This window comes from Biomphalaria glabrata, chromosome 7, assembly GCF_947242115.1.
Source record: "Biomphalaria glabrata chromosome 7, xgBioGlab47.1, whole genome shotgun sequence".
NCBI classification, from domain to species: Eukaryota; Metazoa; Mollusca; class Gastropoda; family Planorbidae; genus Biomphalaria; species Biomphalaria glabrata.
Window position 1 is genome coordinate 14,223,674 of NC_074717.1, and position 26,273 is coordinate 14,249,946.

The 26,273-nt window shown below is 38.1% G+C and overlaps 2 protein-coding genes across 3 annotated transcripts in view; one reads left to right on the forward strand and one right to left on the reverse strand.

Annotated features, from left to right (window-relative positions):
* LOC106074722 (uncharacterized) overlaps positions 1–24,916 on the reverse strand; it is an 82,790-nt gene extending 57,874 nt beyond the window's left edge. The window contains exon 1 of one of the 2 annotated variants that reach the window (XM_056034828.1): positions 24,616–24,916. The gene's annotated coding sequence lies outside the window, so the exon portion shown is untranslated. Of the gene's footprint in view, positions 1–4,236; positions 4,485–24,615 lie in introns of those variants that run through there. The other variant, XM_056034829.1, reaches the window with a different exon arrangement.
* On the forward strand, positions 1,281–7,341 carry LOC106074842 (dentin sialophosphoprotein-like). Its single transcript, XM_056035918.1, has 3 exons — positions 1,281–1,552; positions 4,722–5,176; positions 5,213–7,341. The coding sequence occupies exons 1-3, from the start codon at positions 1,281–1,283 to the stop codon at positions 7,339–7,341; spliced, it is 2,856 nt and encodes a 951-aa protein (XP_055891893.1).
* Positions 24,917–26,273: the final 1,357 nt, after the last annotated feature.

Below are 26,273 nucleotides of genomic sequence, written 5' to 3' on the forward strand. Positions count from 1 at the left end.
AAACATGGTGAAATTTTCCTTTGACTCTTTTAATGTTCACACGAAAGTGAAAGTAGACTATGAAAATGGTTTTTACCCATTTAGCTATAGCTTATATAAAATATTGCAAAAGCGGGTTTACCCGATTTGTTAAAAGTTTCGTTCTTAAATAAATATAAATTTGGTTAATGTTATTTGGGGGAGAGACATTTACAGTACACTACGGTCTCCGCTCTGTCTCATGAACATTCATGCCAAATTTGATCTAGATAGATCAAGCGGTGTTGATGTCTATAAGGTACATACATACATACATACATAAAAATATACATATATTCATTATACATAACCCTTACATTGTGCTTTATATATTTGTTATGTAGGTATAGATCATTGGTACTATACAGGATTATCTTCACAACATGCTTAAACCGTCTATAACAGAGATGTATAAATAGCTAAATTAAGCCAATAAATCTTTTGTCTCTTTGAAGGTTATTACATTATTTTTACAGATATCTATGTCCAAATGTACTCTGCTTTCATCATATTTTGAATATTTAAAAAATCTAACAGCAATAAACATTGTTCTACTTTACAAATTATGCATAAAAGGAGCCAATCCATATTATAGCGTTTTGTAAAGATCTCTTCTTACATCTACTTTTGATTGCCTCCCCTTCATGTCATTCCAATGCAAACTGTGACCGTTGTGCGAGTCTGACGCTATTGTTCCTCTCCCCATTAAAGATGTACTGAGTCAGTGCTCGGGGGTGACTGAGAACTGGAGAAAACAATTATAGTCTAAACATTGGCTTTCAAGAACAAATTTGAATCAATATTAGCAGACGTCACCAGCGCACTCAGAGAGGCGGGAACTAAATATGAGAACTGAGTAATAGGAGAAACCAAGGAAACGAAAATGAACATTTTCAAACGTTGACAGTAGATGACGGACATTACCGGACATTGAGTGTGGTTAAAAGTATTCCCTCTACTTTGATCTTAGTTGCTAAGCTAATATTTTGAAGTACTAAATTCTTTACCGAGGACATATCCATGACATATATCGGCTTTCTCTGCGTCAGTTGTGACGAAATATGTAGGTCACAGATGGGCCTGTCTGTTATTAATATTCTCTTATTATATTATATTATTAAATTATTATGTCGTTAAAGGTAAAACAGAATACTTTAAAATTTCTTCCCTTAAACATTTTTTAAAATGGTTTAAAGAGGTCAGCTTGACATCTCTTAATATTTAAGGTCATTATCAAAGTATCCTAGATTTCTAAGAAGTCGATGTGGAAACTGATCTATCTGAGTCACACAGAGACACAGTCACATAGAACACAGTCACACAGGGACACAGGGACACAATCACATAGGGACACAGTCACAAAGGAACACAGTCACACAGGGACACAGTCACACAGGGACAGTCACACAGGGACACAGTCACACAGGGACAGTCACACAGGGACACAGTCACAAAGGAAAACAGTCACACAGGGACACAGTCATACAGGGACAGCCACACAGGGACACAGAGACCGTCACACAGTGACACAGGGGTAGTCACACAGGGACACAGGGACAGTCACACAGGGACACAGTCACACAGGGACACAGTCACGCCGAGACACAGTCACACGTGGGCAGTCACAAAGGGACACAATCACATAGGGACACAGTCACACAGGAACACAGTCACACAGGGACAGTCACACAATGACACATCACAGAGGGAAACAGTTAAACAGGGACAGTCATACAGGGACACAGTCACACAAAGACACAGTCACACATGGACGGTCAAACATTGACACAGTCAAACATGGACACTGCTACACGTGGACACAGTCACGCATGGACACAGACACACATGGACACAGTTACACAAGGACACTGTCACACAGAGGCACAGCAACAAAGAAACAAAGTAAACTAATCGTATATGTATTTGATTTCCTAGTCCACATTTCCTCATATAATCAATCAATGACGTTATAACCTGAAGCTGACATTGAAAGCGAGCTAATGATGTATCCATCATCCTTACATTGATCAAACAAATGTATCGAACAAAAAATACTTCAATCACTTCACTTTACATCCAGTCTGCATGCTTTGAACTTTGAATGTACTGCACCATATCACCAGTGAATGGATGATTGAAGTCAGACGCTTTGTCCTCAGCCACCATAGGTTAGGAGTGATGAGATACACAGGGCTAGTGTCTGGCGCCCTGTGTCTGCTCTTGGCCGTTGCATATTTATTAAGTTGATTTTATGTACTTTACATAGCCAGAGCAATAAGATCTTAGTATTTTCAGTGTTGTGCCAATTTTGTGTGTGACCTTTTAAAGGCCCTTATCTTCTTTAATTTCTTTGACGATTCCATTAATTGTTTGATTTGAACAACTGTGTAAATCCTTACAGAATCACCCAAAACTGACCAGTGTTAACAGTAAGAGCAGGGGAACGTAGTGTGTACCAATTTTCATTATCTCCCTAATAATGCCTAGGTCATCGAGCGTCCATCCTTGCTACTGATAACCTTCTTGACCTTATTTCAGTTTCACACAACATCTAAGTTGAATTCTTTTTCAGCACGCTCAGCTCCCCCCTTGAGAGAACCAGGAACCACGACCGAACGCTCAGGTCTGTTGTTTATTCATGAGCCTAAAGAAAGGGAGTTAATTGAGAGACTACGAAAGGAGATAAAGTTTACGACCAAACGACCTCGTCTAAAAAGTGGATACTAGGAAGACTGCAATAGAATAGCTTCAGATCAATGCGTTACTATTTCAGTTCAACGTGCTACTACATAATGTCAGCAGTATTACCAAAATCAATGACCATGACGTGAACTGATAAGCAATTTTCTCATATTATTGTGCACACGTATGTGTTTGTATACCTGCACGTCTTTGTAACAGAACATATTGGACCATAATAGTTCGGCACACAATAGAAATGCATCAATGGAACAAAATGGCTTCAGTGAAATAAAAGTGACGTAAGGACTGGTGGATTATACATACATATATATATATACAACGTAAAGAAAACAATGAAACCGTTTTCGTAAGAGACATTAGCTCATAGTGAAAATATTTTATATTTTTTTGTTCTTTTCAAAAAGACATTTCAACGCCTTTCTGACATACAAACGGTCAAATTTCTAACTTGTCACGTACTGTTATTTATTGCAGTATTCTAAGCTTCAGACAAAAATAAATGTCTGAGGTGTCAACAGAGCACTAATTTTCAATGCTTCTAACTAAAATTTTAGTACGAAAATCATTTCTGCTATTCACTACAATTTATGAATGGATGCCAGTGTCTGGTTGAAAAACAAGTGAATGCGCGAAGTACTTTATTTCGAGGAAGTTTTAAACCTCAAACTCTTCCCATCTGGCTACACTCACCTGGTTTGAGAACTCTAATTATTTCTCAATGAAGATGCGGCATTTGTATTATTAAAAATAATTAGTTTGAACAAACTTGGTTTAATCATCTCAATTGGTACATTTCAAACTAATTACCCAACATTGGCTTATATTTTTTCAATACGCTAATTCAGTGTTTCCCAAACTGGGTTCCGCGGATACCTAGTGTTCCTCGAGACCTGACTAGATGCTCCACGAACTACTGAAACAATTAACTAGTAACCCACCACATGAATTAACCTTTCTCAAAAAAATAAGCAAAGTGTTTCGCTTGAAAGTTAGAAAATGCGACGTGTTCCGTTGAGAAAACAGTTTGAGAACCACTGCGCTAAATCAATAGTATCGATAAGATCATATTTCTGAATGGCCTAGCGTTAGAGTCCTAGCGACTAGCATCTCCGTACAGTAGTTAATAATTGATTGATTCACGACATCTAGCGGAGCCACTGGCAGAGAGTCAAAAGTGTTTCTCAATTAATGCGTCTTTGTATCTGTTGGCCTACCTGCCTCTCTCTCTCTCTCTCTCTCTCTTCCTCTCTCTCTCTCTTCCTCTCTGTCAGTCTGTCTCTCAAACATAGAGAACGAAAGTAAATTTTAATATAACTCAAACCGGAAAGGTGAAAGCTGACTATATAATCTGTAAATTATTAATCTCTCTCCTGCACACTGACGCGCACACATTTCTAGCTCTTTAAGCAGCAAACAAGATCACTTTGGACATTAGATTTGATCACAAGTCACAGCATGGTAGCTGGTACTTTCATGAATATAGTACTAAATATGGGTAGGTAAAGAAAACAGTACCTCTTTTAGACCTTGCTGTCTCTAGAGCTCATCTTTGTCAGTGGCTGACGGTTAACGAGGATGTTATGTAGCCAGCACAACTACAGCCGCATTGAATTCTCCAAGCGGTTTGTCTCACGCATCCAACAAAGAGCAAATATTAGCATAAATCCAAGTTAAGTACAATATTCTGTTTTAGTTTCTCGAGGAGGATACGCGTAGTATTAATAAGAGCAGGATCAGGGGCGGCTGCTACCTTTGTTTCTCTCAAACTTCGTTCCTGTTCAAGCCTCTCTCTCTCTCTCTTTGCACAATCAAACTTTCATCTTATATAACTTCTCTCCCTTGAAACAGATTTTTCTCCCTTGACATCTACTGATAAACACAATCTGGAAACAAACGGTGCAAAAACAATGTGGGATTATCTCTCTTGTACTGCCGAATACAGTGGGTTATCTCTCCTGTGAACACTGCACCAATTATATTAATAACTACCTAATACGTAGCACAGAGAAGTGTGAGTCTGGAGGTAGCACAGAGAAGTGTGAGTCTGGAGATAGCACAGAGAAGTGTGAGTCTGGAGGTAGCACAGAGAAGTGTGAGTCTGGAGATAGCACAGAGAAGTGTGAGTCTGGAGATAGCACAGAGAAGTGTGAGTCTGGAGATAGCACAGAGAAGTGTGAGTCTGGAGGTAGCACAGAGAAGTGTGAGTCTGGAGGTAGCACAGAGAAGTGTGAGTCTGGAGGTAGCACAGAGAAGTGTGAGTCTGGAGGTAGCACAGAGAAGTGTGAGTCTGGAGGTAGCACAGAGAAGTGTGAGTCTGGAGGTAGCACAGAAAAGTGTGAATCTGGAAGTAGCACAGAGAAGTGTGAGTCTGGAGGTAGCACAGAGAAGTGTGAGTCTGGAGGTAGCACAGAGAAGTGTGAGTCTGGAGGTAGCACAGACAAGTGTGAGTCTGGAGGTAGCACAGAGAAGTGTGAGTCTTGAGGTATCACAGAGAAGTGTGAGTCTGGAGGTAGAACAGACAAGTGTGAGTCTGGAGGTAGCACAGAGAAGTGTGAGTCTGGAGGTAGCACAGACAAGTGTGAGTCTGGAGGTAGAACAGACAAGTGTGAGTCTGGAGGTAGCACAGAGAAGTGTGAGTCTGGAGGTAGCACAGAGAAGTGTGAGTCTGGAGGTAGCACAGACAAGTGTGAGTCTGGAGATAGCACAGAGAAGTGTGAGTCTGGAGGTAGCACAGAGAAGTGTGAGTCTGGAGGTAGCACAGAGAAGTGTGAGTCTGGAGGTAGCACAGAGAAGTGTGAGTCTGGAGGTAGCACAGAGAAGTGTGAGTCTGGAGGTAGCACAGAGAAGTGTGAGTCTGGAGGTAGCACAGAGAAGTGTGAGTCTGGAGGTAGAACAGACAAGTGTGAGTCTGGAGGTAGCACAGAGAAGTGTGAGTCTGGAGGTAGCACAGAGAAGTGTGAATCTGGAAGTAGCACAGAGAAGTGTGAGTCTGGAGGTAGCACAGAGAAGTGTGAGTCTGGAGGTAGCACAGAAAAGTGTGAGTCTGGAGGTAGCACAGAGAAGTGTGAGTCTGGAGGTAGAACAGACAAGTGTGAGTCTGGAGGTAGCACAGAGAAGTGTGAGACTGGAGATAGCACAGAGAAGTGTGAGTCTGGAGGTAGCACAGACAAGTGTGAGTCTGGAGGTAGCACAGAGAAGTGTGAGTCTGGAGGTAGCACAGAGAAGTGTGAGTCTGGAGGTAGCACAGAGAAGTGTGAGTCTGGAGATAGCACAGAGAAGTGTGAGTCTGGAGGTAGAACAGAGAAGTGTGAGTCTGGAGGTAGCACAGAGAAGTGTGAGTCTGGAGGTAGCACAGAGAAGTGTGAGTCTGGAGGTAGCACAGACAAGTGTGAGTCTGGAGATAGCACAGAGAAGTGTGAGTCTGGAGGTAGCACAGAGAAGTGTGAGTCTGGAGGTAGCACAGAGAAGTGTGAGTCTGGAGGTAGCACAGAGAAGTGTGAGTCTGGAGGTAGCACAGAGAAGTGTGAGTCTGGAGGTAGCACAGAGAAGTGTGAGTCTGGAGGTAGCACAGAGAAGTGTGAGTCTGGAGGTAGAACAGACAAGTGTGAGTCTGGAGGTAGCACAGAGAAGTGTGAGTCTGGAGGTAGCACAGAGAAGTGTGAATCTGGAAGTAGCACAGAGAAGTGTGAGTCTGGAGGTAGCACAGAGAAGTGTGAGTCTGGAGGTAGCACAGAAAAGTGTGAGTCTGGAGGTAGCACAGAGAAGTGTGAGTCTGGAGGTAGAACAGACAAGTGTGAGTCTGGAGGTAGCACAGAGAAGTGTGAGACTGGAGATAGCACAGAGAAGTGTGAGTCTGGAGGTAGCACAGACAAGTGTGAGTCTGGAGGTAGCACAGAGAAGTGTGAGTCTGGAGGTAGCACAGAGAAGTGTGAGTCTGGAGGTAGCACAGAGAAGTGTGAGTCTGGAGGTAGAACAGACAAGTGTGAGTCTGGAGGTAGCACAGAGAAGTGTGAGACTGGAGATAGCACAGAGAAGTGTGAGTCTGGAGGTAGCACAGACAAGTGTGAGTCTGGAGGTAGCACAGAGAAGTGTGAGTCTGGAGGTAGCACAGAGAAGTGTGAGTCTGGAGGTAGCACAGAGAAGTGTGAGTCTGGAGATAGCACAGAGAAGTGTGAGTCTGGAGGTAGCACAGAGAAGTGTGAGTCTGGAGATAGCACAGAGAAGTGTGAGTCTGGAGGTAGAACAGACAAGTGTGAGTCTGGAGGTAGCACAGAGAAGTGTGAGTCTGGAGGTAGCACAGAGAAGTGTGAGTCTGGAGATAGCACAGAGAAGTGTGAGTCTGGAGGTAGAACAGAGAAGTGTGAGTCTGGAGGTAGAACAGACAAGTGTGAGTCTGGAGGTAGCACAGAGAAGTGTGAGTCTGGAGGTAGCACAGACAAGTGTGAGTCTGGAGATAGCACAGAGAAGTGTGAGTCTGGAGGTAGCACAGAGAAGTGTGAGTCTGGAGATAGCACAGACAAGTTTGAATCTGGAATCTGCAAGTTCAAGGAAATGCGCATTGGTGAGATTAACAGAATTATCAAAAAAGCTAAATTTAATAATTGTTCAATCCTTTCGTGACAGACAAGTGCTATCTACTTCCGGTTAGAATATTTTACCTACAGTTACTTCCGGAAACTGTAACTCTTTTTTTAAATCTTCTTTTTTTAATTTTACATTCTATTTTTTTTTTTATATTTTAATCCTTTAAGTTGAAGAAGGTAAGAGTTTCTTAATTAGACATTTCTGATGTCTACAATGAAAGGGTATTTTTATTCTTACTAAATATTAAATTTAAGAAAGCACATTAAACAAGAGTCCGAACATTGATTCAACATTGCATTATCAATACTTGCAGAGAATTTAGAACAAATTCGTAGTTTTTATTATGCCTTATTTTTAACTACCTCGAAAGGAAAAAGTCCATTACTTTTGTGTAGTCTGTCTGACGTTTGTCTGTCAAGCGTAGTTTTCAAAAACTACCAAGAAAAACTTATTATGGGCTGGAAACTATCAACAACGTTAGGCATTACTGATATGATTTTTTTTTTTAAATATATATTTAAGGATTGTAAATTTAAACCTATGAAAGATATTTAGAAATGTTTATTTTAAATTCGTTTGCATAATTGGACTAAATAGGTTGAACAACAATTTCAGACTGAGAGAGAAAGAAGACATCAAGAAAGCTCATAGAAGAGAAATAATATACGTAGGAGAGAATGAACACGAAGGGAAAGAAGAACATGTCTATTAGAGAAAGAACATGTCTATGAGAGAAAGAACATGTCTATGAGAGAAAGAACAGGTCTGTGAGAGAAAGAACATGTCTATGAGAGAAAGAACAGGTATGTGAGAGAAAGAACATGTCTATGAGAGAAAGAACAGGTCTGTGAGAGAAAGAACATGTCTATGAGAGAAAGAACATGTCTATGAGAGAAAGAACAGGTCTGTGAGAGAAAGAACAGGTCTATGAGAGAAAGAACATGTCTATGAGAGAAAGAACAGGTCTGTGAGAGAAAGAACAGGTCTATGAGAGAAAGAACATGTCTATGAGAGAAAGAACAGGTCTGTGAGAGAAAGAACATGTCTATGAGAGAAAGAACATGTCTATGAGAGAAAGAACAGGTCTGTGAGAGAAAGAACAGGTCTATGAGAGAAAGAACATGTCTATGAGAGAAAGAACAGGTATATGAGAGAAAGAACATGTCTATGAGAGAAAGAACAGGTCTATGAGAGAAAGAACAGGTCTAAGGCAATACTACATTTTTTTTCGCTTGAGACATTTTTGTAATGTAAAATATAAGCAAAAAATATTTTTATAAAAACGCTAGATTTTCATATGAAATGAAATCTCAATCACAAATATTCTTGTTAATCAGCATATATAGCCATATGTTTATTTTTAAAAACACTACATCATTATGTTTTAACCGGAAATGTTGACCAAGTGGGCAGTCAGAAACCATGTCAATTGTATGCAGTCTTATCTTATCTTATATAATACAGACGATACTTCAAAAAAGAATTCTATGTTCTGTACTTATCAAATGTATGCAAAGTTCTAACAGTATCAGGTGCATCTTGCTGTCTGCCATGTCGGCAAGCAGGAACTAAGGGATTGGCTCGCAGGACTTCTAAGGGAGCAGAAGTATGATCCTCAAGAGGCCAACAGGTAGTTTCAGGAAACCAAATGACTCGGAGGCTAAGTGGTCGAGGTTTGAAGACTTTAGAGGCAGTGCACTTGTTGTCTCTGATTTGTATTTGATGTGCTCAGCTACAAACGACTCCACCGCAGAAGAGCTTGCTCAACAAAACAACAAAGATGGGGACCTGTGTTGGTGCAGTGTCGGCAAGACAGAGGGGGGGGGGGAAAAGTTGCGTGGGGAAAAAGTTAAAGGGAGTGGCAGAGCCAGGGGAGATTATTTAATGGGGGGAAGAAAGACAACGTGGGAACAAAAGACTGGATTTAGTTTACAAACAGAAAAAGAGATGTTTCCATCATGTTACACTCCGCCCCCTCAAACGTGCCGCCCCTGTGGGTATGTATGGGGTAAGAGGGGTCGTCTCAACTTGCAGAAATAACAAAAGATGACTTAAAGGGAAGGATCAGTTATCACAGCATCCTTTATTTATTTTCGCGTTTCCACACAACACAACCAGGTGACGGTTAGGGAGGGAATGCAAGAGAGGGAGTGCTGTAGGGGTGGGGGGGGGGTGCCGCGGGTGTGGATGGGGTGCGCTAACCTTATGATCAGTTGAGGTGGAAGGTCGTGCTAGAAACCAGGCGGAATGTAGACCCGGCTCAGACGCCATTGTCTTCCTTCAGCCCATCTAGAAAGTGCTTATGTCAAGACCAATGAAGCGGAACATAAAATGTCTAACTTCTAAGTAGTTGGTTTGGATTCCATTCTTGTAGTTTGATACTTTATAGTAACAAAACATAATAACATTTAGAAACATAGAAACAATTATTCACATTAATATTTACATTATTTCTCAATAAAAACTTTTATTGCTAATTATTTTTAACATGTATTTATTAGTCACGCTCGACTACCTACAAACAAAATGAGTAAGTTTGTAAACTAAGTTGGTCAGAAAAAAATATGTTCTAGATGTTCAGCGAGGTTTCCAGTTGAGACCTTGGCCTTTTGGTTTCCGGAGGAGAGACTATTTGCAAAGAAAGAGTCAAGGCTTATTGTGCTCTTTAGAAAAGTCTTTCTACAAGTCTAAAAAGCGAGATAGGAGGAGCCATAGTACTACATTATTAGTCATAGAAATAAAGAATCACCCTTTGTGTCAGGATTTTGTGATTTTACCATCACAAAAGAGATACAAGACACCGATAGCAAAGACAAACAGACACAAATACTCTTTTGTTCCCCTGGCAATCAAATCATTAAATAAGAACAATCTGGTATAAACTTTGTCACATGTAAATTATGAGTGCGTCTGGTGTGAATGTACATTTTGGTTTCTTATAGTTATAATGTTTTTTGTTTGGTGTAAGACAAATAATAAAGATTATTATTATTATTATCATCATTGTTTCATTGATGAGTTCTACTGTCAGTCTATGACTCAACGTAATCTTTGTCTTATATTTACAAGAGACAAGACAGATGGCTATATGAGATATAAACAAAATAGGTTCCAGCTCATGAAGAAGTTTCAAAGAAGGTCTGTAAACAAATATTGCATACAGTAAGAGAGCAAACTAATATCTTTACTGAACAAGCTCAGGGAGTTGATAGGTTGATAAACAGCTTAAATGAGTTAATAGGTTAATAAATAGCTCTAAACAGTTATAGTTTCATAAATAGGTAGAGAGCGTTCAAAGGTTGATTAAAGGCATGAAGTACTGCTGTCACATTTTTTAAACTAATCAATTAGTCCAGGACTAAGAGAAACTAAGTGCCATTTCTAGACTTAAAGATTAATATAAAAACATGATTATATTTAGGCCAGGAAATGCTACGGCTGTTTGTGCGGTTGTTTGTAAGAGTGTGTATTTCATGTAGGCATAAATTGTACCTTTAAAAAAAAAGTAAAAAATGTAAAGGTGTTTCTGTCCCACGGTTAACCAGGGTTTCATGTGGCCAGCACAACGACCAACCGCCTTTATTTTTCCAGAACTAATGTCAGGTACCCATTAGAGCTGGGTGGACTCCGAGGCGCCCTACAAATGCCGAAATTAAAAACACAGTCTTTACAGGATTCAAACCCGCGACCCACGATTCGTAAGCTAAGCGTTTTACCACTCATCCACTTCTAAACCTTTGTAAACTCTCAGAAAAAAAAATTGGTGTTAATTTTTCTTACTTCTTCACAACAAGGGAAGTAACAATACAATTACAAAAATATTTTGGCGGTAACAGCTAGTAAACTGATCTTTTTTTTCCCCCTCATATTTTTAAATTCATTTTTAGCTTTTAGTGCTTCTTGGATGGCAGCTCCCTAAAGATATAGAATATTCTAGTGTTGTGGGGGTCGTATAAACATGGAGTGCTTCCCTTTCTTTGTGACAGTGATGAAACATAGGTTTCACACGATTATAAGGTTAGGGTTATAGGGTTAGGGTTAGGGTTACATGATTATAATAGCACGTCTTTGATGTCTGTGACAGTACACACAGCTGTCTTCCGGGGGTCTGTCTGTGCCCCCGGGATATCCCTGATCCAAAGTTCATGATGTCTGCTGCAGTAGGCGGGAAAAATATATTGATGGCAGAGACCAAACTTCCCATTACAGAAAACAAAATAACAACAAACTGGCAAGAATTCTGTTTAGTTCTCAGTTTGACAACAAACGTAGTTGTATATACAGTAGGTCTTCATGTCATTAAACTGTAACTAGACTTCTTTTGTTAATATTAAACTGAAACTGGACTTCTTTTGTTAATATTAAACTGAAACTGGACTTCTTTTGTTAATATTAAACTGAAACTGGACTTCTTTTGTTAATATTAAACTGAAACTGGACTTCTTTTGTTAATATTAAACTGAAACTGGACTTCTTTTGTTAATATTAAACTGAAACTGGACTTCTTTTGTTAATATTAAACTGAAACTGGACTTCTTTTGTTAATATTAAACTGAAACTGGACTTCTTTTGTTAATATTAAACTGAAACTGGACTTCTTTTGTTAATATTAAACTGAAACTGGACTTCTTTTGTTAATATTAAACTGAAACTGGACTTCTTTTGTTAATATTAAACTGAAACTGGACTTCTTTTGTTAATATTAAACTGAAACTGGACTTCTTTTGTTAATATTAAACTGAAACTGGACTTCTTTTGTTAATATTAAACTGAAACTGGACTTCTTTTGTTAATATTAAACTGAAACTGGACTTCTTTAGCATATGTTACTCTGCATCTAAACTTCTTAAGCGTATGTTAAACTACAACTAGACTTCTTGATGTTAAACAGCAACTGGACTTCTTCAACTACATCTAGATCAGTTTAGCTCGTGTTCATTTGTGACTAGCTCCAGTTTTGTTATTTAACCTTGGTTAGGCCAATAATAGAATATGCATGCTCGGTTTGGGACCCACCCCCAACCCCCAACTCAAGAAACTGGAACAGACTCAAAATAGAGCAGTGAGATTCATAACAAATGTAAAAGTAGTAATTATGCATAAATCACTGAACCATAATCTTCAAATACACAAACAAAACGTAATAAAATACTCAGAAAGACACAAAGATAAAGGCACATTCCTCGTTCCATATGCTAGGACAAATAAGTACAAATGCTCCTTCTTCCCTAGTGCTATTAAAGCATGGAATGGGTTGCCTGAGCCAGCCCAGAAAACCAATGACTGGGCAGAATTTGATTAGATTGACCAAGAAATACGAGTAGGACGTAATCATCTTCCTTTTAGAAGTAACGTCTGTATTTCATAATATAATATAAGTTTCTTGTCACAAAGCTATGCTTTTCTCAGTGTAGCTTTAATAAAGTCATTTAGATTTACACTAAGCTCAAACGAAAATTGTTGAGCTTACATTTAGCCGAAACAAGCCATAGTTGATTGCATTTTCAATAGGAGCTAACACTTTTGAGCTAACTTTCAACCTGAGACTTTCCTATCTTTTTCGATTACTTGACATCCAGCCCGCTCTGCAGACAAGGAGACTCACTTTAAAGGTACCAGTTGTTCAAGTCTGCACGATGTATCATGACATTTACAATTCCTGTAAGAATGCTGCTGAGGCGGGGGGGGGGGGGGGGAACATGTTGGACGACTGGGGGCCACGGGGTGGGTATGAGCCCTTATGTTGTCAGCGGCGGGGCGCCATCTAAACAAATGTATTGAAATGTCTATTGCTATAACATTAGTCAAGTGGTGAACAACATTGTGTTAGCCCGTGTCTACGAGAATTACAAATGATCTAGCGCTTACATAATAATAATGTATTATTGAGAACTGGTTCAGAAATACATTTTTTCTGTTGACGTCATGAAACACGTCAAGCATTTGTTTACACACCTCGTATGATGTCATCGATTTTGTGTCACACAGGTTTATATTTTATAAGCTCTTTCTCTTTCTGTTTAATTTGTTTCGTTCGTTTGAGATCAGTTCATTTCATCATTAGTTTTGTACGTTTGTTCTCTAGCTGGAGGAAAGAAGGTTCAAATAGATATGGAGATATTAACATCGTGTTTTTCTATCTCTTTCGTCTCTCTCCCTCTCTCTCTTATCTCTCTCACTCTCTCTCTCTCTCTCTCTCATCTGTCTCCCTCTCTCTCTCGTTTCTCTCTCTAGACTCTCTCTCTCTCTCGTCTTTCTCCCTCTCTCTCTAGTCTCTCTCTCTAGTATCTCTCTCTCTAGTCTCTCTCTCTAGTCTCTCTCTAGTCTCTCTCTCTCTTTAGTCTCTCTCTCTTTAGTGTCTCTCTCTCTCTAGTCTCTCTCTATATAGTCTTTCTCTCTAGTCTCTCTCTCTAGTCTCTCTCTCTTTAGTGTCTCTCTCTCTTTAGTCTCTCTCTCTTTAGTCTCTCTCTAGTCTCTCTCTCTCTTTAGTCTCTCTCTCTTTAGTGTCTCTCTCTCTAGTCTCTCTCTATATAGTCTTTCTCTCTAGTCTCTCTCTCTAGTCTCTCTCTAGTCTCTCTCTCTCTTTAGTCTCTCTCTCTTTAGTGTCTCTCTCTCTAGTCTCTCTCTATATAGTCTTTCTCTCTAGTCTCTCTCTCTAGTCTCTCTCTCTTTAGTGTCTCTCTCTCTAGTCTCTCTCTATATAGTCTTTCTCTCTAGTCTCTCTCTCTAGTCTCTCTCTCTAGTCTCTCTCTCTATCATCTCTCTCTCTTTAGTCTCTCTCTCTCTTTAGTCTCTCTCTCTTTAGTGTCTCTCTCTCTCTATATATATAGTCTTTCTCTCTATCTCTCTCTTTAGTCTTTCTCTCTCGTATCTCTCTCTTTAGTCTCTCTCTCTATTCTTCTATCTCTCTCTCTCTCAGTCAGGGTTGCGTTTCACAGACGTTTGCCACCAAAAATGTAAACTGACCTTTTAAATGTTCTGGCCTCTTAAAACTTAATTGACATTTAGAATATGCTTTCCTTCACAAATTCAAAATGACCACCATAGATTTAAACTGAACATTGAAATATGTTGGTCACCAAGGGCTAAACTGACCACAATTTTTAATCCATTCTTTTTCTTAACCCTTAATGTAGACTTAAAGTGGGTCGCAAATTTTCATCCCTGAAAAAAGTGATACGTTCATGCCAAACACACATACACACACCCACACACTCACAACCACACAAACACACTAGACTAGATAATGGATCAGTAAATGATCCACACTAGAACAATCATTAATTTCATTCTCGTCTGACCAGACCACACAAGCCCCACACCATCTCTTACAGTTGAGGAGCTCGTTGAACTCGTTCAAATACAATTGATATTCTCCGCCCCTTGGAGCCAAGACAAAGTGACCTCGTTCAATTGATATTCTCCGCCCCTAGGAGCCAAGACAAAGTGACCTCGTTCAATTGATATTCTCCGCCCCTAGGAGCCAAGACAAAGTGATCTCGTTCAATTGATATTCTCCGCCCCTAGGAGCCAACACAAAGTGACCTCGTTCAATTGATATTCTCCGCCCCTTGGAGCCAACACAAAGTGACCTCGTTCAATTGATATTCTCCGCCCCTAGGAGCCAAGACAAGGTGACCTCGTTCAATTGATATTCTCCGCCCCTTGGAGCCAACACAAAGTGACCTCGTTCAATTGATATTCTCCGCCCCTAGGAGCCAACACAAAGTGACCTCGTTCAATTGATATTCTCCGCCCCTTGGAGCCAACACAAAGTGACCTCGTTCAATTGATATTCTCCGCCCCTAGGAGCCAACACAAAGTGACCTCGTTCAATTGATATTCTCCGTCCCTAGGAGCCAACACAAAGTGACCTTGTTCAATTGATATTCTCCGCCCCTAGGAGCCAACACAAAGTGACCTCGTTCAATTGATATTCTCCGCCCCTAGGAGCCAAGACAAAGTGATCTCGTTCAATTGATATTCTCCGCCCCTAGGAGCCAACACAAAGTGACCTCGTTCAATTGATATTCTCCGCCCCTTGGAGCCAACACAAAGTGACCTCGTTCAATTAATATTCTCCGCCCCTTGGAGCCAACACAAAGTGACCTCGTTCAATTGATATTCTCCGCCCCTAGGAGCCAACACAAAGTGACCTTGTTTAATTGATATTCTCCGCCCCTAGGAGCCAACACAAAGTGACCTCGTTCGATTGATATTCTCCGCCCCTTGGAGCCAACACAAAGTGACCTCGTTCAATTGATATTCTCCGCCCCTTGGAGCCAACACAGAGTGACCTCGTTCAATTGATATTCTCCGCCCCTAGGAGCCAAGACAAAGTGACCTCGTTCAATTGATATTCTCCGCCCCTTGGAGCCAACACAAAGTGACCTCGTTCAATTGATATTCTCCGCCCCTCGGAGCCAACACAAAGTGACCTCGTTCAATTGATATTCTCCGCCCCTACGAGCCAACACAAAGTGACCTCGTTGAATTGATATTCTCCGCCCCTAGGAGCCAACACAAAGTGACCTCGTTCAATTGATATTCTCCGCCCCTTGGAGCCAACACAAAGTGACCTTGTTCAATTGATATTCTCCGCCCCTAGGAGCCAACACAAAGTGACCTCGTTCAATTGATATTCTCCGCCCCTAGGAGCCCAACACAAAGTGACCTCGTTCAATTGATATTCTCCGCCCCTACGAGCCAACACAAAGTGACCTTGTTTAATTGATATTCTCCGCCCCTAGGAGCCAACACAAAGTGACCTCGACGTTCTCCCAGTCCTCCACGTCTCTTGCGTTTTGCAAAACATCAAATGAAAGACGCACCACAATAGTTCTAACTCGGTAAAGTTCGGTAATCTACGGGAATCTACGACGGTTAAAGGTTAAATCTTTAGAAGTTAAACAGCAAATATTTACTTTGATGTTTTAATAACGATTCCCCGGGACGCCTACACTGAAAAAAAAAACATGCACAAGCATATGAGATTGAAGAAATCAATTTAATTTAGAAAGCGACAATGATCTTTTACACACACACATAAAAACAATCTTTGCATTGGGAAGCGTTAAATTTTTTTTTATTAAGTTACAATTTTAAAAAAAAAAAAAATTTTTGTACAAAAATTAATATTAGAATTTTTCTGCTATTTCTTCAAATTTTTTTTTAGTCCATTTTTTTTTATTTTTTTTTGGGAGGGGGGCAATGTGTGTGTGTATGTGTGTGGAGGGTTCGCTTTTTTTTTTTTTTAATTTACATGATATTTTATTAGTTGATTGATTTGTAGATGTAAACCTTGGTTTTCTATACAAAGATAGATTTCAAAGTATGAAAGTCAAGATGCCAGAGAAAGGTTTCATGGGTGTTATCTGCGAGAAGGTGAGAGGAGGTTAACTTGGAGGAGATGAGTGGAGGTTAATTTGGAGGAGGTGAGAGGAGGTTAATTTGGAGGAGGTGAGAGGAGGTTAATTTGGAGGAGGTGAGAGGAGGTTAATTTGGAGGAGGTGAGAGGAGGTTCATTTGGAGGAGGTGAGAGGAGGTTAACTTGGAGGAGGTGAGAGGAGTTTAATTTGGAGGAGATACGAAGTAGTGAGCGAGGTTAAAAGAAATTTTAACAAAATTAACGCCTCATTACACAATCACGTACTTTGTATAAGACGTCATAAAGCTTGTACATTTTATTATCATCTCTAATTCACTTCTCTTGTATTTATGACGCCACTTAGAGACGCCGAGAAATAGTTGCAGCACATTTAGCAAGACGGACTTTTTACATCTGGATCATTACCACGGTTCTCACTTTTCCCTTGGTAGAGTGTATGATATAGTCATTGCATGAAGTACTTGTTGAGTTGTCTTTGTGTAGAGTGTATGATATAGTCATTGCATGTTACTTGTTGAGTTGTCTTTGTGTAGAGTGTATGATATAGTCATTGCATGTTACTTGTTGAGTTGTCTTTGTGTAGAGTGTATGATATAGTCATTGCATGTTACTTGTTGAGTTGTCTTTGTGTAGAGTGTATGATATAGTCATTGCATGAAGTACTTGTTGAGTTGTCTTTGTGTAGAGTGTATGATATAGTCATTGCATGAAGTACTTGTTGAGTTGTCTTTGTGTAGAGTGTATGATATAGTCATTGCATGAAGTACTTGTTGAGTTGTCTTTGTGTAGAGTGTATGATATAGTCATTGCATGAAGTACTTGTTGAGTTGTCTTTGTGTAGAGTGTATGATATAGTCATTGCATGAAGTACTTGTTGAGTTGTCTTTGTGTAGAGTGTATGATATAGTCATTGCATGAAGTACTTGTTGAGTTGTCTTTGTGTAGAGTGTATGATATAGTCATTGCATGAAGTACTTGTTGAGTTGTCTTTGTGTAGAGTGTATGATATAGTCATTGCATGAAGTACTTGTTGAGTTGTCTTTGTGTAGAGTGTATGATATAGTCATTGCATGAAGTACTTGTTGAGTTGTCTTTGTGTAGAGTGTATGATATAGTCATTGCATGAAGTACTTGTTGAGTTGTCTTTGTGTAGAGTGTATGATATAGTCATTGCATGAAGTACTTGTTGAGTTGTCTTTGTGTAGAGTGTATGATATAGTCATTGCATGAAGTACTTGTTGAGTTGTCTTTGTGTAGAGTGTATGATATAGTCATTGCATGAAGTACTTGTTGAGTTGTCTTTGTGTAGAGTGTATGATATAGTCATTGCATGAAGTACTTGTTGAGTTGTCTTTGTGTAGAGTGTATGATATAGTCATTGCATGAAGTACTTGTTGAGTTGTCTTTGTGTAGAGTGTATGATATAGTCATTGCATGAAGTACTTGTTGAGTTGTCTTTGTGTAGAGTGTATGATATAGTCATTGCAAGAAGTACTTGTTGAGTTGTCTTTGTGTAGAGTGTATGATATAGTCATTGCATGAAGTACTTGTTGAGTTGTCTTTGTGTAGAGTGTATGATATAGTCATTGCATGAAGTACTTGTTGAGTTGTCTTTGTGTAGAGTGTATGATATAGTCATTGCATGAAGTACTTGTTGAGTTGTCTTTGTGTAGAGTGTATGATATAGTCATTGCATGAAGTACTTGTTGAGTTGTCTTTGTGTAGAGTGTATGATATAGTCATTGCATGAAGTACTTGTTGAGTTGTCTTTGTGTAGAGTGTATGATATAGTCATTGCATGAAGTACTTGTTGAGTTGTCTTTGTGTAGAGTGTATGATATAGTCATTGCATGAAGTACTTGTTGAGTTGTCTTTGTGTAGAGTGTATGATATAGTCATTGCATGAAGTACTTGTTGAGTTGTCTTTGTGTAGAGTGTATGATATAGTCATTGCATGAAGTACTTGTTGAGTTGTCTTTGTGTAGAGTGTATGATATAGTCATTGCATGAAGTACTTGTTGAGTTGTCTTTGTGTAGAGTGTATGATATAGTCATTGCATGAAGTACTTGTTGAGTTGTCTTTGTGTAGAGTGTATGATATAGTCATTGCATGAAGTACTTGTTGAGTTGTCTTTGTGTAGAGTGTATGATATAGTCATTGCATGAAGTACTTGTTGAGTTGTCTTTGTGTAGAGTGTATGATATAGTCATTGCATGAAGTACTTGTTGAGTTGTCTTTGTGTAGAGTGTATGATATAGTCATTGCATGAAGTACTTGTTGAGTTGTCTTTGTGTAGAGTGTATGATATAGTCATTGCATGAAGTACTTGTTGAGTTGTCTTTGTGTAGAGTGTATGATATAGTCATTGCATGAAGTACTTGTTGAGTTGTCTTTGTGTAGAGTGTATGATATAGTCATTGCATGCAGTACTTGTTGAGTTGTCTTTGTGTAGAGTGTATGATATAGTCATTGCATGAAGTACTTGTTGAGTTGTCTTTGTGTAGAGTGTATGATATAGTCATTGCATGAAGTACTTGTTGAGTTGTCTTTGTGTAGAGTGTATGATATAGTCATTGCATGAAGTACTTGTTGAGTTGTCTTTGTGTAGAGTGTATGATATAGTCATTGCATGAAGTACTTGTTGAGTTGTCTTTGTGTAGAGTGTATGATATAGTCATTGCATGAAGTACTTGTTGAGTTGTCTTTGTGTAGAGTGTATGATATAGTCATTGCATGAAGTACTTGTTGAGTTGTCTTTGTGTAGAGTGTATGATATAGTCATTGCATGAAGTACTTGTTGAGTTGTCTTTGTGTAGAGTGTATGATATAGTCATTGCATGAAGTACTTGTTGAGTTGTCTTTGTGTAGAGTGTATGATATAGTCATTGCATGAAGTACTTGTTGAGTTGTCTTTGTGTAGAGTGTATGATATAGTCATTGCATGAAGTACTTGTTGAGTTGTCTTTGTGTAGAGTGTATGATATAGTCATTGCATGAAGTACTTGTTGAGTTGTCTTTGTGTAGAGTGTATGATATAGTCATTGCATGAAGTACTTGTTGAGTTGTCTTTGTGTAGAGTGTATGATATAGTCATTGCATGAAGTACTTGTTGAGTTGTCTTTGTGTAGAGTGTATGATATAGTCATTGCATGAAGTACTTGTTGAGTTGTCTTTGTGTAGAGTGTATGATATAGTCATTCCATGAAGTACTTGTTGAGTTGTCTTTGTGTAGAGTGTATGATATAGTCATTGCATGAAGTACTTGTTGAGTTGTCTTTGTGTAGAGTGTATGATATAGTCATTGCATGAAGTACTTGTTGAGTTGTCTTTGTGTAGAGTGTATGATATAGTCATTGCATGAAGTACTTGTTGAGTTGTCTTTGTGTAGAGTGTATGATATAGTCATTGCATGAAGTACTTGTTGAGTTGTCTTTGTGTAGAGTGTATGATATAGTCATTGCATGAAGTACTTGTTGAGTTGTCTTTGTGTAGAGTGTATGATATAGTCATTGCATGAAGTACTTGTTGAGTTGTCTTTGTGTAGAGTGTATGATATAGTCATTGCAAGAAGTACTTGTTGAGTTGTCTTTGTGTAGAGTGTATGATATAGTCATTGCATGAAGTACTTGTTGAGTTGTCTTTGTGTAGAGTTTATGATATAGTCATTGCATGAAGTACTTGTTGAGTTGTCTTTGTGTAGAGTTTATGATATAGTCATTGCATGAAGTACTTGTTGAGTTGTCTTTGTGTAGAGTTTATGATATAGTCATTGCATGAAGTACTTGTTGAGTTGTCTTTGTGTAGAGTTTATGATATAGTCATTGCATGAAGTACTTGTTGAGTTGTCTTTGTGTAGAGTTTATGATATAGTCATTGCATGAAGTACTTGTTGAGTTGTCTTTGTGTAGAGTTTATGATATAGTCATTGCATGAAGTACTTGTTGAGTTGTCTTTGTGTAGAGTTTATGATATAGTCATTGCATGAAGTACTTTTTGAGTTGTCTTTGTGTAGAGTTTATGATATAGTCATTGCATGAAGTACTTGTTGAGTTGTCTTTGTGTAGAGTGTATGATATAGTCATTGCATGAAGTACTTGTTGAGTTGTCTTTGTGTAGAGTGTATGATATAGTCATTGCATGAAGTACTTGTTGAGTTGTCTTTGTGTAGAGTGTATGATATAGTCATTGCATGAAGTACTTGTTGAGTTGTCTTTGTGTAGAGTGTATGATATAGTCATTGCATGAAGTACTTGTTGAGTTGTCTTTGTGTAGAGTGTATGATATAGTCATTGCATGAAGTACTTGTTGAGTTGTCTTTGTGTAGAGTGTATAATATAGTCATTGCATGAAGTTCTTGTTGAGTTGTCTTTGTGTAGAGTTTATAATATAGTCATTGCATGAAGTACTTGTTGAGTTGTCTTTGTGTAGAGTGTATGATATAGTCATTGCATGAAGTACTTGTTGAGTTGTCTTTGTGTAGAGTGTATGATATAGTCATTGCATGAAGTACTTGTTGAGTTGTCTTTGTGTAGAGTGTATGATATAGTCATTGCATGAAGTACTTGTTGAGTTGTCTTTGTGTAGAGTGTATGATATAGTCATTGCATGAAGTACTTGTTGAGTTGTCTTTGTGTAGAGTGTATAATATAGTCATTGCATGAAGTACTTGTTGAGTTGTCTTTGTGTAGAGTGTATGATATAGTCATTGCATGAAGTACTTGTTGAGTTGTCTTTGTGTAGAGTGTATGATATAGTCATTGCATGTTACTTTTTGAGTTGTCTTTGTGTAGAGTGTATGATATAGTCATTGCATGTTACTTTTTGAGTTGTCTTTGTGTAGAGTGTATGATATAGTCATTGCATGAAGTACTTGTTGAGTTGTCTTTGTGTAGAGTGTATGATATAGTCATTGCATGTTACTTTTTGAGTTGTCTCTGTGTAGAGTGTATGATATAGTCATTGCATGAAGTACTTGTTGAGTTGTCTTTGTGTAGAGTGTATGATATAGTCATTGCATGAAGTACTTGTTGAGTTGTCTTTGTGTAGAGTGTATGATATAGTCATTGCATGAAGTACTTGTTGAGTTGTCTTTGTGTAGAGTGTATGATATAGTCATTGCATGTTACTTTTTGAGTTGTCTCTGTGTAGAGTGTATGATATAGTCATTGCATGAAGTACTTGTTGAGTTGTCTTTGTGTAGAGTGTATGATATAGTCATTGCATGAAGTACTTGTTGAGTTGTCTTTGTGTAGAGTGTATGATATAGTCATTGCATGTTACTTTTTGAGTTGTCTCTGTGTAGAGTGTATGATATAGTCATTGCATGAAGTACTTGTTGAGTTGTCTTTGTGTAGAGTGTATAATATAGTCATTGCATGAAGTACTTGTTGAGTTGTCTTTGTGTAGAGTTTATAATATAGTCATTGCATGAAGTACTTGTTGAGTTGTCTTTGTGTAGAGTGTATGATATAGTCATTGCATGAAGTACTTGTTGAGTTGTCTTTGTGTAGAGTGTATGATATAGTCATTGCATGAAGTACTTGTTGAGTTGTCTTTGTGTAGAGTGTATGATATAGTCATTGCATGAAGTACTTGTTGAGTTGTCTTTGTGTAGAGTGTATGATATAGTCATTGCATGAAGTACTTGTTGAGTTGTCTTTGTGTAGAGTGTATAATATAGTCATTGCATGAAGTACTTGTTGAGTTGTCTTTGTGTAGAGTGTATGATATAGTCATTGCATGAAGTACTTGTTGAGTTGTCTTTGTGTAGAGTGTATGATATAGTCATTGCATGTTACTTTTTGAGTTGTCTTTGTGTAGAGTGTATGATATAGTCATTGCATGTTACTTTTTGAGTTGTCTTTGTGTAGAGTGTATGATATAGTCATTGCATGAAGTACTTGTTGAGTTGTCTTTGTGTAGAGTGTATGATATAGTCATTGCATTTTACTTTTTGAGTTGTCTCTGTGTAGAGTGTATGATATAGTCATTGCATGAAGTACTTGTTGAGTTGTCTTTGTGTAGAGTGTATGATATAGTCATTGCATGAAGTACTTGTTGAGTTGTCTTTGTGTAGAGTGTATGATATAGTCATTGCATGAAGTACTTGTTGAGTTGTCTTTGTGTAGAGTGTATGATATAGTCATTGCATGTTACTTTTTGAGTTGTCTCTGTGTAGAGTGTATGATATAGTCATTGCATGAAGTACTTGTTGAGTTGTCTTTGTGTAGAGTGTATGATATAGTCATTGCATGAAGTACTTGTTGAGTTGTCTTTGTGTAGAGTGTATGATATAGTCATTGCATGTTACTTTTTGAGTTGTCTTTGTGTAGAGTGTATGATATAGTCATTGCATGAAGTACTTGTTGAGTTGTCTTTGTGTAGAGTGTATGATATAGTCATTGCATGAAGTACTTGTTGAGTTGTCTTTGTGTAGAGTGTATGATATAGTCATTGCATGAAGTACTTTTTGAGTTGTCTCTGTGTAGAGTGTATGATATAGTCATTGCATGAAGTACTTTTTGAGTTGTCTCTGTGTAGAGTTTATGATATAGTCATTGCATGAAGTACTTTTTGAGTTGTCTCTGTGTAGAGTGTATAATATAGTCATTGCATGAAGTACTTGTTGAGTTGTCTTTGTGTAGAGTTTATGATATAGTCATTGCATGAAGTACTTGTTGAGTTGTCTTTGTGTAGAGTTTATGATATAGTCATTGCATGAAGTACTTGTTGAGTTGTCTCTGTGTAGAGTTTATGATATAGTCATTGCATGAAGTACTTGTTGAGTTGTCTTTGTGTAGAGTTTATGATATAGTCATTGCATGAAGTACTTGTTGAGTTGTCTCTATGTAGAGTGTATGATATAGTCATTGCATGTAGTACTTGTTGAGTTGTCTCTGTGTAGAGTGTATAATATAGTCATTGCATGAAGTACTTGTTGAGTTGTCTTTGTGTAGAGTGTATGATATAGTCATTGCATGAAGTACTTGTTGAGTTGTCTTTGTGTAGAGTGTATGATATAGTCATTGCATGAAGTACTTGTTGAGTTGTCTTTGTGTAGAGTGTATAATATAGTCATTGCATGAAGTACTTGTTGAGTTGTCTTTGTGTAGAGTGTATGATATAGTCATTGCATGAAGTACTTTTTGAGTTGTCTTTGTGTAGAGTGTATGATATAGTCATTGCATGAAGTACTTTTTGAGTTGTCTTTGTGTAGAGTGTATGATATAGTCATTGCATGAAGTACTTTTTGAGTTGTCTTTGTGTAGAGTGTATGATATAGTCATTGCATGAAGTACTTGTTGAGTTGTCTTTGTGTAGAGTGTATGATATAGTCATTGCATGAAGTACTTTTTGAGTTGTCTTTGTGTAGAGTGTATGATATAGTCATTGCATGAAGTACTTGTTGAGTTGTCTTTGTGTAGAGTGTATGATATAGTCATTGCATGAAGTACTTTTTGAGTTGTCTTTGTGTAGAGTGTATGATATAGTCATTGCATGAAGTACTTGTTGAGTTGTCTTTGTGTAGAGTGTATGATATAGTCATTGCATGAAGTACTTTTTGAGTTGTCTTTGTGTAGAGTTTATGATATAGTCATTGCATGAAGTACTTGTTGAGTTGTCTTTGTGTAGAGTTTATGATATAGTCATTGCATGAAGTACTTGTTGAGTTGTCTCTGGACGTTGCACTAATAATGGATAGGTCAAGTGACTCGGCACAGAACAAAATCAATGTATAGTGTTCAAATAATAACACCAGGTTATGTCTCTCGAAAGAGGAGCAGTCCTTATGTGCGTAACTTTCATTGTTATACTTAATACCTTCATAATGTATGACTATATTCACAACTGACTTATTTAAAGTCAGAAGTCTGATAAAACAAAACAAAAAAAAGGAACGGAACATAATTTTTTTACTTACCATGTCAAGATTTGAATTAATTCCCTTTGAAAATAGAAAAGCGCACATGTGAAAAAATTGCACTAAAAATGTCAATGAAGTTTTAAGTTTGCACGCTAATCACAGTGTCAATATTCTCTGTCAGCCCTCGGGCCTAATCTGTCTTTAATAGCTTCTAAGTCTACTCACGAACACAAATACAGCGAGTGTTTTTTTTTGTTCTGACATTGTGTCTCTATCAAGCGACGAGTATGTAAACACTGAACTCTATATACAGTGAGGCACGAGGCAGGTTCACTTGAAAGGTTTCACTGCCCACTGCTAGAGACGAGAAAAATACACACACACACAAAACTACCCGCACGAGACTCAGCGCGCGTGCAGGAAAAAGAGTCAACGCGGAGGTAGTATAGAACTATGAGGAGATGTAAGAATTTGTTGAAATGGCGTTGTCATTTAAGGTTGGTCTGGATCTAGTAAAAAGGGTTTATTATAAACTGATTCATATTTACTTGTTCATTACACGAAGTTTATATTTCTAAATATTTTTTTTTAATTTTTCATATTTGAATTTTGCATTTTAAAAACAAGTAAAAAAAAAACAATTAAAAAAAACTTTTTTGTAAGATCTACTAATTAATGTATGAGTGTTAAAAAAGGGAAACTTTTGGAAAAAGGAAACAAAACATTCCAATGTTTGGTAACAAAGTGTATTGGCTGGCTTAGAGTGGGCGAGGTATTGAGACGAATATGACGACATTGTTATGTTCCTTGAAGGATATTGACTTTGACTTTGTTACTAATATTTCTAATGAAGAGTGGAAGAAAGATTTCCTGTTTGCTATTGGTAGCGTTGCAATGGGTTGTTTACACTTTAAATATATGTGCATATTACATCTTTTCAAACAAAGCTATCCTATTTCTCCAGGCAAGCTAGTGAAAACAGGTTTAGTCATTTTCTTTATTTTCTGAAAATTAAAACTATTTCTAGTGGAATGGTTTTAAAAGTACAAGATTTTTTGGAATTCTTTGATTGTGGAATTTTAAATCAAAGTTTAAGACATCAAGAATTTGGAACCAACTTTCAAAACACTCAGCTCGCGATTTAGTGCAGAAGCTGAAGTCAGTTCTTCCACTTGAAAAGATGAATGAGAATTTCTTAATGGAATGGTCCATTTGTTGAACTACCTCTATCCTTTGATAGTTCTATCTGAAAGTAAGTGTTGTTCTGGAAAGGAAAGCGTTCTGATTACTGGTTCTGCAACTAAAACAACCTTGAACTTTACGCTAATTACGTGACATGTCCCAAGGTCGGAAATTATTGGGCATCGTGTGGAAACGATCGTTTGAGAAAGCGATTTTGCTAAATGGGTAGATACACAAGACTCCTGTGGGAGTGTCTAAGGGAGGGCGAGAGCTTTCCCATTGCACAGTTCGGAGTTGTAAGAGAGCTTCCACGACCATGTCAAAACCCAGGCGCTGTTCCTCAAGGAACTGTTTCATCCTACACGATTAGCTTGTTAAACTAAATGAAAATTTGGATGTTTCCCGGTGTGCTCCGCCTTAGGCTAAGTATTCTAGTCCGTGCTCCCGGAATGTCCTACACATTGGAAATATTAGTGTTTAATTTGGACATTAACCTGGGCCTAGAAGCTAGAAGCTTCTAGAGTCTACCCAGA